General features: G+C 33.6%; 1 protein-coding gene across 1 annotated transcript in view; it reads right to left on the bottom strand.

Moving 5' to 3' along the window:
- TRHDE (thyrotropin releasing hormone degrading enzyme) overlaps nt 1-14,920 on the bottom strand; it is a 412,928-nt gene that overhangs the window by 102,937 nt on the left and 295,071 nt on the right. Inside the window, exons 8-10 of the mRNA XM_023226560.3 lie at nt 8,462-8,527; nt 7,646-7,833; nt 2,327-2,415 (exon numbers count right to left, since the gene is read on the bottom strand). Coding sequence (XP_023082328.1) covers nt 2,327-2,415; nt 7,646-7,833; nt 8,462-8,527 — 343 coding nt within the window. The remainder of the gene's footprint in view (nt 1-2,326; nt 2,416-7,645; nt 7,834-8,461; nt 8,528-14,920) is intronic.

Genomic DNA, 14,920 nt, shown 5'->3' with positions numbered 1-14,920 from the left:
TCAGGAAACATTATCTTAGTATGGGCAATCTGCAAGTTTTAACATTCTAAATGTGACAATGTTGTATCAAACAGAAGATAGTGTTACGAATGTGTCATTTTTCATTAAAATGTCCAAGTCGCACCTTACACAACTTTGGGGTGTGGGCCTGTGCCATTCATACCAAAGCCTGTGCAAATAGGCTCGTGTTATGTACTACACGAGCTCTGCAGCTGTGTACAAGGACCATACATATCAAGATAGGTGATATTTTAGGCAAACATATGGTTTGAACCAATACATTGTTTTATTCTTGAATAATAATGAAAGACTGTAAAGGAAAACAATCCCTCAAACATAAACCGTAGCCATTGGTCAAGAAAAGCTGGTATAGCTGGTATACTATATTACTTTTTTTTTTTTTTTTTTGAGACAGAATCTCTGTTGCTCAGGCTGGAGTGCAGTGGCGCAATCTCGGCTCACTGCCACCTCCGCCTCCTGGCTTGAAGTGATTCTCCTGCCTCAGTCTCCCAAGTAGCTGGAACTATAGGCACCCACCACCACGCCCAGCTAATTTTTGTATTTTTAGTAGAGACAGGGTTTCATTATGTTGGCCAGGCTGGTCCCAAACTCCTGATCTCAAGTGCTCCACCCGCCTTGGCCTCCCAAAGTGCTGGGATTACAGGCGTGAGCCACCGCACCCAGCCTGGGATACTCTGTGAAAGATAAAAAGATATCAGGAATAACAGCATGGAAATAACTAGGAAGTGAGAAAAAATGGACCCGGAAAGGTATCCACCGGAATTACTCATCCTGAATCCTTGCACGATCTAAAAGTGAAGTTTTGGGAGAATCCCCATGTTTGATCAGTATCTTTACACTCTTCTCATTTTCCCATTTCCATTCTACCTTCCAAAGATAAATATTTTACCTTATTTCTGAAGATAGTTCTAACACATCTCATAGGAATCCTATAAAGAGATGACTTCTTTCTAATTTGGTCTTTATAACAACTCACTGCTCTCCCTCATCATTTCACAACAACTTACGTAGATAAACAACTACACGACAGGAAAAGACAAATATAAAGTCAAGTAATACAGGAAGTGTGAATTCAGAATCACGATATAAACACTAATTCCAGTAAGTGAAAGAATAGATTATAATGAACAATTTAAAAGGAAAAACACCAACAAATTTTAAAGTATTTCAATACATTGCTACATTACATATCAATGTTTCATATATAGTGTATATAAATGAAAGCATATGTTTTCATTGTATGTCTTTATGTGTTACAAATAAAATAACGTGAAAATGTATGTAAATATCTGCATGGAACTGTAAGTGTTCATACTGCTGATAACCAGATTCCATTTTACTGTAACAACTTTTTCTTGTATGTATACATATATGTATTCTGAGCACTTAAACCTCCCTTATAATAGCAAGTCTGAGGATAAGAAACTGTATTTGTTTATTTATTTATACTTCACCCTATTTCAAATAAAAAAATTGTGGCTTTTTAAAATAAGGCTTATGAAAGAGCAAAATAACATCAATTAACAGCATCTGAGAAAGGAGTAGGAAAAACAATATCTGGGCACACCTGACTATCTAAACCTAAATGAAATGTTACATAAAAGATGATAATTGACTTTTTCTCTAACTCAATAGAAAACAGAAATAAAAGGGACCTGTTTCACACTCTAGAATGAAGGCTGTAGATTGGATTCAATAAATAGCTTTCTGACAGTAAATTGAAATAGGTTACTATCTTATTTGAAGATATTTAGAAAGAGAATAGAATCTCATCTCTCTCTGCTCCTTGAGGTTTGACCCCACCTAAGAGATGGCTTGCTAACCTGTCCAAGCCCCCCACCTTTTGGCCCTGTAATTATATAATTCCATGGAGAATATTGCCTCTCTCATCCTTTAAAGAGACAGTCTGGTAAAGAGAAGATAGGAAAGTGGAATTAAAAATGAGACCTGTGTTTTCAGTATTTGGCATACTCTTCTCTTTGAGGTTATAATTATATTTTAATTACATGTGGAGTTATAAAGTAATACAATTTTAAACACCTAAGATTAGTATTACAAACATTTATTTTTAAGTTTTGTCTTTACCCTTAAAGAAACAAATAAATTTAGTAATTACAAAAACAAACTGAAATTAGACTATTTAGTAACTATCCTATATCTAATTTTATAGGGTTGATAATCATTCCTTGATATTCTCTTTCTAATTTGTCTTTATTCACATTTTACAACAGCTAAAACCAGAGGTTAAGTTGCTAAACAATTATCTGAAACCAGATAGTTCCTCAGGGGAGAATATATAGTTTACCTGATTTGTTCGACACCCAAATAATTGCTTCTGAAGACACATGGCTTCTATTTCCTACCACAATAGTTAATGGAATCTGCCACAGGTAACTGCAAAATAAAAGAGAAGCTTTAAGAATAAAAATAGCTATATCAAAACAAAAACAAAAAACATTTCCCATGCGCCTTCTGTGTGATTTTTACTACTCATCAGTCATAAAAGTACGGCGTAAGTCAAAAAGATGAATTCACTCTTTCAATGCCATTAAGGAGACTTGGCCTCTACGAATTTTAATTGCAGTGCAAAGAGAACTGTCAACAAAAGCATTTATCTTGGGGGAAAAAGGTTTTGCATTTTGAATTTGAAATAAAAAGTAACTAATATCTATACACCTGACCTATATTGATTAAGGTCTAACCATAACTTCTTTCTACTTGTTTTTATGTTAGATTAAGACACATCTCAGTGGCTCCATGCATTCACATTTTAATATTCTCCTTATTTATTATCTAATGACTCTGTGGGACACTATTAATGTAGTTTACAGAAAAGTTAATATGACATATCTAAAGTTATTCAGCAGAAAAGAAAAAAATAAAAACTAGTCAGATTCCCATACAATCTAGATCAATAGAAAGAATATTGTGGGACGCACTTAATGCTCTGTTTTGTGAAATGAAATTTCTAACTTGATGTGTCAAAGCAGCCACCAACATGCAGGGAACAATCATGAAACTCATCTATTAAAGAGAAGCATTTTGCAACATTTACCTTTTTATAGGATAAAAATTGAGGCCTATACTTATACATGAAGTAATGTCAGTTTAATCCCAAATGAATAGCCAGAGATATGCTGGATGGTCTTACAAGTCCAATGACTACATGACTATATTTGTTTCCTGCCTTGAAATATAGCCAGATTATTTCAATCTATCATTTCACCATTATCAATAGGGTAGCCAACAATTCCAGTATGGAAAAAAAATATTTTTCTGTTTTAGAAATGTAAGAGATATTGCATGACCTCAATAACTGTGAGAATAAATAAAGAATTAAAAAATGTTTGGGAAACATGCCTGGGGGTAATAAACATTATAATGAATATGTCTTTTGGGGAGTGAGACAGGAGGACATCTCCTGTGAATCTGTCGTGTGAAATTTGACTATTTTATTATTCCATGTTTTGCATTCACAATAAACAGAATTCAGTAATAGTAAAGAGTTCAAATGGAAGGTTGAAAGAAATTCATAATTTTATACCAACTCCTATCTCCAGTATGGAAAATCAAAATAATATGTTTACAGTTCTTGATTTTAAAACTGTATCCTATACTTAATGAAAAAAAAAAAAAACATTTTGGAGGGCCTAACTATGTGGAGATACTATACTAATAATGACTGCATACAATCGCTCTAGTAATACAACAATTTATAATAGCAAAATCTATATTGACTCTTTAGACAGTAGTTCATGAACAACTCATGTAAACTCTTTAACAAATACTTCCAAACTTTCAATATAGGTTTAAAAATATGCCCCAGATATTTAATAACAGATTTACTGTCAGGAGGAGACAAAGAACTGATCCATTTCATTAACAGCTGTTCTCTTAAAAATAATGGATCTCTTTTGGTTAATTGGAACACTTAGTTAAGAGACAATGATGCTCAACTCTGGGTCTGATTCTCAAATTAAATGATAAGCTCATTTTTGTGTACTTAGGTCTTAAAAAGTCTGAAAATAGGAGGCATTTCTACTCTAAATCATAAATTACTATTGAATCTGATTGAATGGACTTGGAATAAAATGAAATAAAAGGCATCAAACCCATCTATAGGTAAGACAGAATAACTTCATAAACTTGACTTTAGTACCTATCCATATTGAGTTGGGTCAGCTAAATTGTGAAGCCAAATAAGTACTGGTTAAAAGACAAAGGAATATATAAAATTGAGGATATTTAAAAATTCTCAAGGATAATTGTGTCTTTTTTGTAGCATAATCATAAAATGTTTGTGAATCATTGTTTGTCCCTAATATAAATAAACAGAATTTCCATGTATTTAAATTATTTATTCTAAGTAACTAGAGATTATGATAAAAGTTGGTTTGTTTCTATATTTGGGGTGTAGAAAAAATATCTCTAAAATACAGGAAAATGATTCACATAAATACCTGCATGTCAATACCATATATATACAGCAAATTTCCTAAATGTCAGACATTGTATCACATAGCTGTTCAGATACAAGTTAACTATAAGGTTAACTAAGTTAAACTATAAACCTTATAGTTATAACTATAAGGTTTGGGGATACAAACTTTGAGGCAGTTTTTTAAAATTAAAAAAAATATATTTATATACTTCCTAAGAATATTTTTGTTCCCTATTCTATGTGTGTTTGTGTGTATGCACACACATAACCAAAATCTACATATAGTAACAAAGACAAATTAAAAGTTCCAAGTTAAAAGCATATTTGAAATTTGTATTTACTTTTGAGCTACTGTACTGTCAATATATTTCACAACTTTCCAAACATCATATATGTGGACTTTTCATAAATTTTGTTTTAAAATCAAGGAAATCCTGATAATTATGTTGCTTTGTGATTATAACTTAAAAGACTAGAAGACCCTAAACATAGTTTAGTGAAAAGTCCTCTGTGTTGTAAAGAAATCCAAGATTGCAATGGATTATGTTTAAAATGATATTAGAAAAAATAACTTAGGAAATTAGATTGTGTTCTAGCTGTCTCAGTTTTAACTTGAATTGTCATCATGTTATTTTAAGCATAAAAAAAGACCTCCCAAGATATTTTTTTCTTTAACAGTTCCTGGGACTACCTCTCTTATCAGTCGTTTTCATTGTTATAATAAAGCAACTTTTACTTTAATGATTATATTAAGGTAGCAAAGAATAGGTGCATATAAACCTGAATGAGACTTTTTTTTATAAAATACCATCAAAATTAATGAAGCATTTGTCCAGACTTTGTGAAAAACTGGTCAGATGTCACTGTCATCAGGGCATTAAGAGAAGGAAAGTATGACTGTGTAGGTTAGTAAAATTCTCTGCAGCGAAGAACACTGAGAAGCTCCTCAGTGTATAGGGAGACATTACTTTACATTGCAATGCATTAACTGTATAATGAAAAAGGCTATGCAAATTCACAACTTCCCAAGTACCAAAATTCTAGAACATATTTGACACTCTGTTACACATCAGCTAACTTTATGTGACTATTTAGTTATGTAAAGATCTTTCCTTTCTATGTTGTAATACAACTATTATATATAAAAATATAATTACTGGATTCACTTAAAATGTTCTAGGCATATTGCAGTGATGTTCTAGTGTTTCTTAGAAAAATGAAAAGGCAAATAATTGATTTTCCTGGCTCAGAAAATATACAGATTTCACAGGATTTCTGGAATAGATAGGCAGTTGGTTTTACTCTATCAACTGTTTGCATTGTGAAATAAAGATCTAGGAAGGCTATATACATAGGCCAGAGAGAATCGTATTGAAGCTTTGACCAGGATGTTATAGTGAATTAAATGATCAATAATGTAAAATTGCAATAATCCATTTTCAGCTACAAGGTCTATAATTGCAAAATAAATAGAAAATCATTTTTTAGACTAACAGGATGTCCTGCATTATCTTACTCTTAATATTTTATATGCTAAGTTCTCAGAGTTCAAAATCATACATAAGATTTTATAATTCCAGAAGACAAACCAACAAAGCTGTCTAGATGTTACATATGATTATACAGCCTGGGAGAAATTCTTCCTTTAAAGAATTAGACTCCTGGCTGGTACATCTCATGTATGTTATAGGTTGACAGAATATTTTTGTTCAAAATTTGTTCTGTCATCTGCGTGTCCTTTATGTTTTTCTGCATCAGTGATGCTTGTGTCACACTGATCATTCTCAAAGGCCTGGCCCAAATCTCTCTAATTTTGCCACAGTCAAGTAGTTTTTATGTACTTCCTGGCAAGGCCAGAGTTGATGCCTACACTTGTGCTTGTTTTGCCTCGGGCCAGACATTAGAAGATTAGAAACAGCACCTGGCAGATGTGGGAAATCCAGGCTGCGGAAAGAAGCAATGAGAGACTCAGCCCCTAACAGTGGAGACAATGTGGCAGGGTACAAGCACATTCCATGAGTCTACACAGTTGGATTGCAAAGGGTAGCGTGTTAAAGGTAAATATAGACTGTATATGGAAAGATACAAGACACTGCTTTCCTAAATCGGATTCCAAATGTAGTCACCAGAAACATTCATGAATTTCTCAGTCACTTAGATTGAGTGACTGGCTGGTCTTGGAGCTAGCCTACAGGGGAACAATTTCCATTCTTCTTAGAGATGACAAAGCAAGCTTAATGTCTGTTCCAGATCTCCTGGACATGGGTGGATGATAAAGTCAGACTCCTAATTTTCCAAGATAATGGGAGACAGCATGGGTAACCTAATCCAAACATCTCATTGTGCTTATCAATTTTAACTTCTCTCCCTCTTCCTGTACCTCCCATCCCCCACCCCCACCCCCAGCCCTCACTGGAACCAAAGTCTTACTAGGGCATCTTAAATGAAATGAAATGGACTGATTTAAGTTTTAATATCTTTCCTTGGCTCAGACTTTAATGAGACACAAAATAGAAAACATAAAGTAGAAAAGAAAGAAAAATGCTACATGCTGAGTTATCAGTAATAAGAGTTTCAGCAGAAAGTTAAAGAAACAACAAATAAAGATTTTATGTATGCTATCTGTTTATTGATTTTAAACACTAAAAATGAGAAAGAGAACATATGTTGATACTAAGTGACATTAATCGTTAGATCATTTCAAGGTACCGTTTGAAATTCCTTTGATTCAGACGTTATTTCATTTGATTTTTGTTTTAGTTTTTCTGCATTATGAGTTTCTGTTCTCACTTGCTTTATAAATCTCACAGTGGGCTCAATTCCTTTTAATTCACAGCAACACATTTTAACTTTCTTGCATTTAATTCAAGAAACATTCACAGGGAAAAGTGAAAAATAACATTTTATTTTTTTTTTAAACACCATGATTATTTAAGATTCTGTCTTTCTAAACAAATAACTTTGGTATTTTTTCAGCTTGAAGGTTCAGATATCCAGGAAATGGGAGTAAAAAGAGAATCAAAACAACTTGTGTAAATAAAGAAACAAAAACTATATTTCACTTAATATATGTTTTAATAACAAAAAATATTTCAGAATTTTGTTATTAATGCTCTTTGAAATATTAAAACTGCAAATGTAAGAATAAAAACAATATTTTTCATGTAAAAAAGAATGTTGTACCTGCTATTTTGAAGTTTAAGTGCTTTAGTTTTAGCACTGATATCATAGATAAAATGTTGTTGGGTAATTATTATTCTATTTTCTGCTGTTGTGTTTCCCAAGATGGTGATAACAGGATAACCCATCTGGAGTGTCCACTGATCCATTACTTCTTGTATATTTACATATTTCCCATTTCTTTTTAAAGCCTTTACAAGGAAAAATGTATAAATTAGTTTTATAAACATGAATTATCAACATAATTAACATTAAGCCATTTTTATTTCTATCTTTACTATTTACCTAAATATGAAAACATTTAAAGTCAGTGAAGCCAATATAATGTTAGTGAAATTAATCTTCTTACCCTAAGTTAAGCTTCATACATGTATATAAAAATGAAAGTTGTATTAACATTAAAGTTTTTCCATAACATAAAATGAAATATGTGTTATTATTAAAGCAAATCCCTGCAGCATCAGTAAGTATTCCCAGAATATCTAGTGTCACATTTAAATACTTGACATATAGGAAAAATTATTTCAAACTTCAATATTTATTTTTTCAACATGAATATCTTACACCATATTAAAATTATATTTCAGAAATATTGTCATGTTTGAAAGTAGGCGAGGTATCTTTTACTACCATTTGTAGTTTAGTTTTAAACCCCTTTGTTTTACAATATATTATATAAAACAAAAAATCAATATGAACAAATGAAAAATGTAAAAAGTGAAAACAAACTGTCAGTGTCAATAAAGGCTATGAATGTCTTATAAATGCAATTCAAATATTCAAGTAGAGGTTTTGATATTTGAGCTTTCTATACTTTACCTCCGATAATGTATTCCAGAGATCATTTCTGGCTGCATTGCCATACTTATGAATGGCTAAATAATCCTACAAGAATATAAGATTGTAATTACAATTCAAAGGTTAAACAGTAACTAGTAAACACATTTATTTCTCAATTCAGTTAATAATTTTCATATGTTAGAATTATATTACGAAAAAAGGACATAAAAGAAGATAAAGCATCTCATTTAAAAATATTCCAAAGATATTTAACTATAGAATATTTCCTCATTAAGTCATCAACCAGTATTAATCTCTTAAAAATTATTTTCATAACTATAATGATTTCTTACAGATATCCAGGGTCAAAGATCTTTCTCTAATTGAGCAAGTCAACCTCAGTCAATTCTGAAAACACTACCTCTTCAATGAAAGGTTTAGAGAAACTTTCCCATCAGGCTTTGGTGTTAAAGTGTTGAAAAAGAAATATTTCATGAAAAAAAGAAAGGGCTAATATATGCTGATGTTAAGAGGGATTGCTTTGCCGAAAGAATACTCTCTTCACAATCTGTCTCCAGTTCAGTGGTCTCTCTGCAAAGGAAAGGCTGCCTGTTACAATAATGATAAATACTTATTTCCATGGATTTGAAGCACACATTAATATTTGATAAGAAAAAGTCATTCCTAAGCTTATTTAATATTTTGGGGCTTTGGACTTGCCATTTTTAATGTTTAGTTATTAGTGGTAAAACCTATACACTTTCTATCCGATTCACACTTTGTTCTCCTCTAAGAAGCACGGTTTGTCTCGTCAGTGTGCTATTTGGTTACGGCTGGTTTGCATTATTTTTTTTCTGATTTCAAAACAGAAATATGAATATAAAAATAGTGTTATATTGTAAAAGTCCCTCCTTCTTCGTTTGAAATTCCATTATCTCTGCAACATATAGATAGTAGACAAAATCCTAAATGACATCAAAGTACTGAAAAGAAAAATGCTGACTCCTTCAGTACTTTATATGGAGTGGGCTACTCTGGGGATAATTAAACTTGGGGGAAGCAAATTTTCTGAAATACAAATTGTAACACCTGTGACAGGTTCAGCTTTTGTTGGCAACTCACAGCACAGCAAATGGCAACTCCCACTTAATCAGACGCCTAGAGATGCAATGTCCAACACTAACTCAGCAACCACAAATTCATCATTGCCGTCAGGTGTTATGAATAACTTTGTTAAAACATATAACCCTGAATAACCATTCTGAATTCTAATTTGGCTTTGAAAATTCCATGTGAGGTTTTTCAACATAAACCCAGAGACCAGGATTTAAATAGATTATTTCAGATTTAACTTTCAAAATTATTCGTTATGCTCTTTTCACTTAAATGAATAAATTTGGGAATAAGATTTACAAAATATAAAAGTGCATTTTATTTTATTTTTTTATTTTTTATTTGAGACAAGATTTCACTCTGTCACCCAGGCTGGAGTGTAGTAGCATGATCAGGGCTCACTGCAGCCTTTACCTCCCAGGCTCAAGTGATACTCCTTCCTCTGCCTCCTCAGTAGCTGGGACTGCAGGTGCACACACCACCACACCCAGCTATATAATTTTTAAATTTTTTGTAGCAACAGGATCCCATTATGTTGCCCACACTGGCCTTGAGCTCCTGGGCTTGAGCTAGTCTCCCTCCATGGCCTCTCAAAGGGTTGAGATGACAGGCCTTAGCCACAGTGCCTAACTTGCATTTTATTTTAGTGATGTAATAATAAACGGTGCTAATATTAGAACTCTTTAGGTTCTGTTTATGGGTAGTGCTGCTAGGCTAATTCAGCAAAGGGGAAATAAAGGAATACTATAAAATCCAATATACAATTTTCTTCTCAAAGATCATAAAAGTCTAACTATTCATAATATGAGTTGACCTTGTCCTACTATCATCAGTTTGAACTATTTCTTCCCTTCTCAGTTTAGAAAAAGGTTCAAGTTTCCACTTCAAGCAGGCTGAAATGAAAATTATCCAGACATAAGAAGCAATTTCCAACTTGCCTGCCTCTGTATTCAGGGAAGATAACATATCTTCTTGAACTCTCAGTAACCCTGATATTCAGATGTTATTGGAATTTTACATGTGCCAACTTTTTTTTTAAAAAGTTTCCCTTTTTTTAAAGAGAAAGCTTGCATAAACATACTCATAGCTTGAAATAAGAAAATTTTGCAGAATGTAAAGAAACTTAAAGGATAATGAGTATGTTTTCATAATCAGTCATCTATTTTTTTTCATTAATTCCACAAAATGTATGGAGCACTTAGCGTGTTCAGGTAACTTTCTAGTACAGGGGAAACAATGGTGAAGAAAAGGTTACTGAGAACAACTACAAATACTGAGATGTGATTTGTGTAGGGAGATTTCCATGACTGAAGCTATAGAAGTCTTGGTAGAATAACCACTTGGCAAGATGAAATCATATTTGCTATCTCATTGAATAAAAGTATTTTAAGTTCTTTTCAAATCTCTAAGTCAGTGAATATGAAAGTCCTCAGAGATATAAATCTGAATTGGAAATCTAAGTTTACGTTTATGTGTATAAAAGTCAATCTTCAGCAGATTTGACATTATGACATAAAATAGAAGAATGTTTTAATATTAACTTTAAAAGAATTGTGGTTTCTCTATACTAGGTATTTCAGAAATAAGAGAGTTATTGTAAGGAATAAAATAAAGATAATCATCAGACTATTCTTAAGAGACATAACAAATAATATAGACTGATTAAAAGTTAAAACTCTATTAAACAAGAATATATTACATCTGCCTATGGAGAGAGGCATCACAGCATAGTGGTTTAAAATGCAGTAACAAGAGCCTGCCTTGGTTCAAACCCAAGGTCCAACATTCACTAGCTATATGAGCTTTAGAAAGCTGTTTAACTCTTTGTGCCTATCTTCACATATATAACAATGGGGATAATAAAATAACTACTATATATATTTTTCTGAGAATTGAATGATTCAATATACAGTGTTAAAAGAGTGAAGAGTGACTAACACATCATAAGTATTCGGTGGGCGTTCTCTATGGTAATCTTTTTAATAATCTCAGGCTATAGGTTGGAAAACTGAGTAACTGAGAAGGAAATGCATCATTATCAATAATAATGAAAGGGCACAGCACATGAAAACAGTAATATTTGTCTCCTTTTTAACACTGTGCGAGTTGCCTTAATTTTATCTCATTCAATCCACACAACAACATTAGAGGTAGATATTATCATCATCATCTAAGAAATCAGAACATTGGAACTCAGAGTCTTCAGCCTACATCCAAACCCCATGCCTCTGGCTACCCAAATCCAATAGCCAATATATCCAAGCCACATAGATAACTGAGTCCTAACAGCCACATAGACAACCGAGTCCTATTAAAAACTGAACTCATTATCCTCCCCTACATCGATCCTTTTGGTGGCCCCTCTCCAGTGAAGACCTTTTCATCCACCCCTAGCAAAGAGTTATCTTGATGCCTTGATTGCCCTTTCCACCACATTCAATTAATAATACATGAACTAAATATACTCCAAGATTCCCACTTTCTCTTACCTGTATATCTACTGTTCAGAATCTTACATAGATGATGACAGCTGCCCTTGTTTCTGCTTTGTCCCTTTCACATCTAGTCTCTCCCACAAAGCCAGAATATTTTTGGTTAAATATACACATAAATCCCTGCTATGTTCAGAATATAGTCCAAACTCCTTAATACAACCTAAAAATTGCCTCCATAGTCTTGTCCCTCTGTATTTCTCAAATCCCATTTGTTAACTTGTTGCTCCCTGCATGAATTTAGCCACTTTCAGCTTTCTGAAGATGTCTAATGGATATTTTATCTCATTTCTGGTTCTCTGCACATGCAATTCTCTACATACTCTTTTCTCCTTTGGCTACCTCAATTCAATTCAATTCAATTTCCAGGACTCAATTTTGATGCATTTCCTCCAGGAATCATTTCCTATCCACTTCAACCTCCTTCCTAATTCTAAGTTAAATATCTCTTTTATATTGTCACACAATGTTCTATATAATAGCATTTATCCCACTGTGTCATAGGTGCCTGTTTATTAGTTTGACTGTTCGTTCACACAGTCTGTAAACTCCGTGAGAGTAATGACTGCCAATCTTGTTTACCACTATTTAACCAACATCTTTGTGCCCAATCTAGTACACAACAGGTGCTTTCTCTCTCTCTCTCTCTCTCCCTCTCTCCATATATATATATATACACACACACATATATATATGTATATCAGGATCCCCCAAAATATCATATTTAAATATTAAGATGGGACATAATTCATTATTTCAGTATATATTTGTCAGGCATATAACTTGAATGGATATATGCGATTGCATATAATGTCATCAAAAATTGTGAACTATTGCATACAAGACCATTTTTGTTTTATTTCATTTGCTAACAAGTGATGTGGTTCATAACATGTCATGTGTAAAATCCAACAGGACTAATAAAGACAAAGGGAAAAGTAAAGAATGAATTAAGGAAGTAAAGCTCTATTATCTTTTAAGATTTACATGGAAATAATTATGGAATAATTGCTTTCCTATTAATGAGTCCTTTAGCATGCTAGGATAGAGGATTAACCACATAAATGGTTTACTCCTTGAGACATAAAGGGATGATTCCATAAAAACCATATGGATTCGTTTACATGTGTTTAGCTGCAAGTAATAAGCATCCACCATAGAACGACTTTTAAAATAGCAGTATTTAGGCTGGGCGCAGTGGCTCATGCCTGTAATCCCAGCACTTTGGGAGGCTGAGGTGGGCAGATCACGAGGTGAGGAGATCGAGACCATCCTGGCTAACATGGTGAAACCCCGTCTCTACTAAAAATACAAAAAAATTAGCTGGGCGTGGTGGTGGGTGCCTGTGGTACCAGCTACTCAGGAGGCTGAGGCGGGAGAATGGCGTGAACCTGGGAGGCGGAGCTTGCAGTGAGTGGAGATCGCACCACTGCACTCCAGCCTGGTGACAGAGTGAGACTCCTTCTCAAAAAAAAAAAAAAAAAAAAAAGCTGTATTGATTCGTATTGATTCTTTCCTTCATAAGTAGGTAGTAGGACAGAGCTGTAGCCACTTTCTTCTGGAATTATTTTGGTCCCGCCCCATCTATGATTTAGCTCCATTTTCAGGTTGGTGGCTAGATGGCAGCAGCAATCATCATATTCAGACATGACATTGTACAGAGGAAAGACGCAGAATTTCTTCCTGAGAACCTCCTTTAAAGAATCAGGAAAACTTCCACTCAAATTCTGCAGCAAATTTCCCACATTTGTCATTTGTCAAAATTGCATCATGTGCTCTAGCAAGAATCTGTTATTGCATCTTAAGGGAGCATTGTTTGAACTTTACCCAAGGAAAGACACAGTCCTCTCAAGTACATGGTTGTTTAGAAGAGGGTGAGAATTTGAAAAAAAAAATCAAAATTCAGCCAATAAAAAAGGGAGGCAACTAGGTATAGGAAGTGCTTTCTCCAGTGAGACAGGGTACAGCAGCCTGGGACTCATTGACACTGGGAAGTAGGATGTCCTATACTTGTAAGACTAGTCTGGAAATGCTAGGTAAATTCAAGCATTGATTTTTCTGACTATGTGACAAGAAGGCTGAAGCAAGAGTTTGAAATATTGTTGCTTTCTATCAAGAATAATTGTACCTCAAAAAATTTGTAGTGGGCATTTGTCATTTTTTTGGCTTTCCAGCATTTAAACACCAGTTTTATAGGGGGGCAATCACTCACTATGGAATCTGGGAGGCAGGCAAAATCTCTGCCTTCCTCTATTGAAATGGAAGGGACAAAATACTAAATATTCCCTCTCCACTTTCCCTGGCAGCTAAAGCCTGGGCATGTGCTGTGGCCTCAGACAAGGGGATGCTTTGTCCTAGCACTATGAATCCTAAAAGAGTAGTACCTGTCATGGCAACACTAAGAGTCCTGTGGTAGCCACTCTAATGGGAAAAGCTGAACCTGTCACTCCTGTGGCATAACCTTGGTTACATCTCTTGATTTTTTATCTATTTTAGTTCTTATTCTACTTTGTAAGCGTGGTTCTTCAGCCTTCCGAATGATTCAATGGGCTATCTATATCCTTCAAATAATTTCCATTCTGCCTAATTTAACCAGAATTTGTTTCTGTTGCTTGCATAATTCAACACTAATGGGTTAAACAAAATGAAGCAAGACACTTCTACATTATCTTAGTGATCTCCAGTAAGAAAATAAACTACTGCCTACAACTTATACAAAATAAAAGCTAAAGAACATTAAAATCTATTTAGTAACTCAGGCTTTTGCTGTTGTTATGAACAGTAGGTATGGCATGAAAGACATGTATACTTAATTTTTTACGTTTTAAAAGCAGACAAGAATGTTGGAGAGAAAGATTAAAACTGAAATGAAGTGGAGAAGGTTCTATAGATG

The sequence above is a fragment of the Piliocolobus tephrosceles genome, chromosome 10 (assembly GCF_002776525.5).
Source record: "Piliocolobus tephrosceles isolate RC106 chromosome 10, ASM277652v3, whole genome shotgun sequence".
Taxonomy (NCBI): domain Eukaryota; kingdom Metazoa; phylum Chordata; class Mammalia; order Primates; family Cercopithecidae; genus Piliocolobus; species Piliocolobus tephrosceles.
The sequence above is the reverse complement of the archived record's forward strand: the minus strand, read 5'-3'. Positions and strand labels throughout refer to the sequence as shown.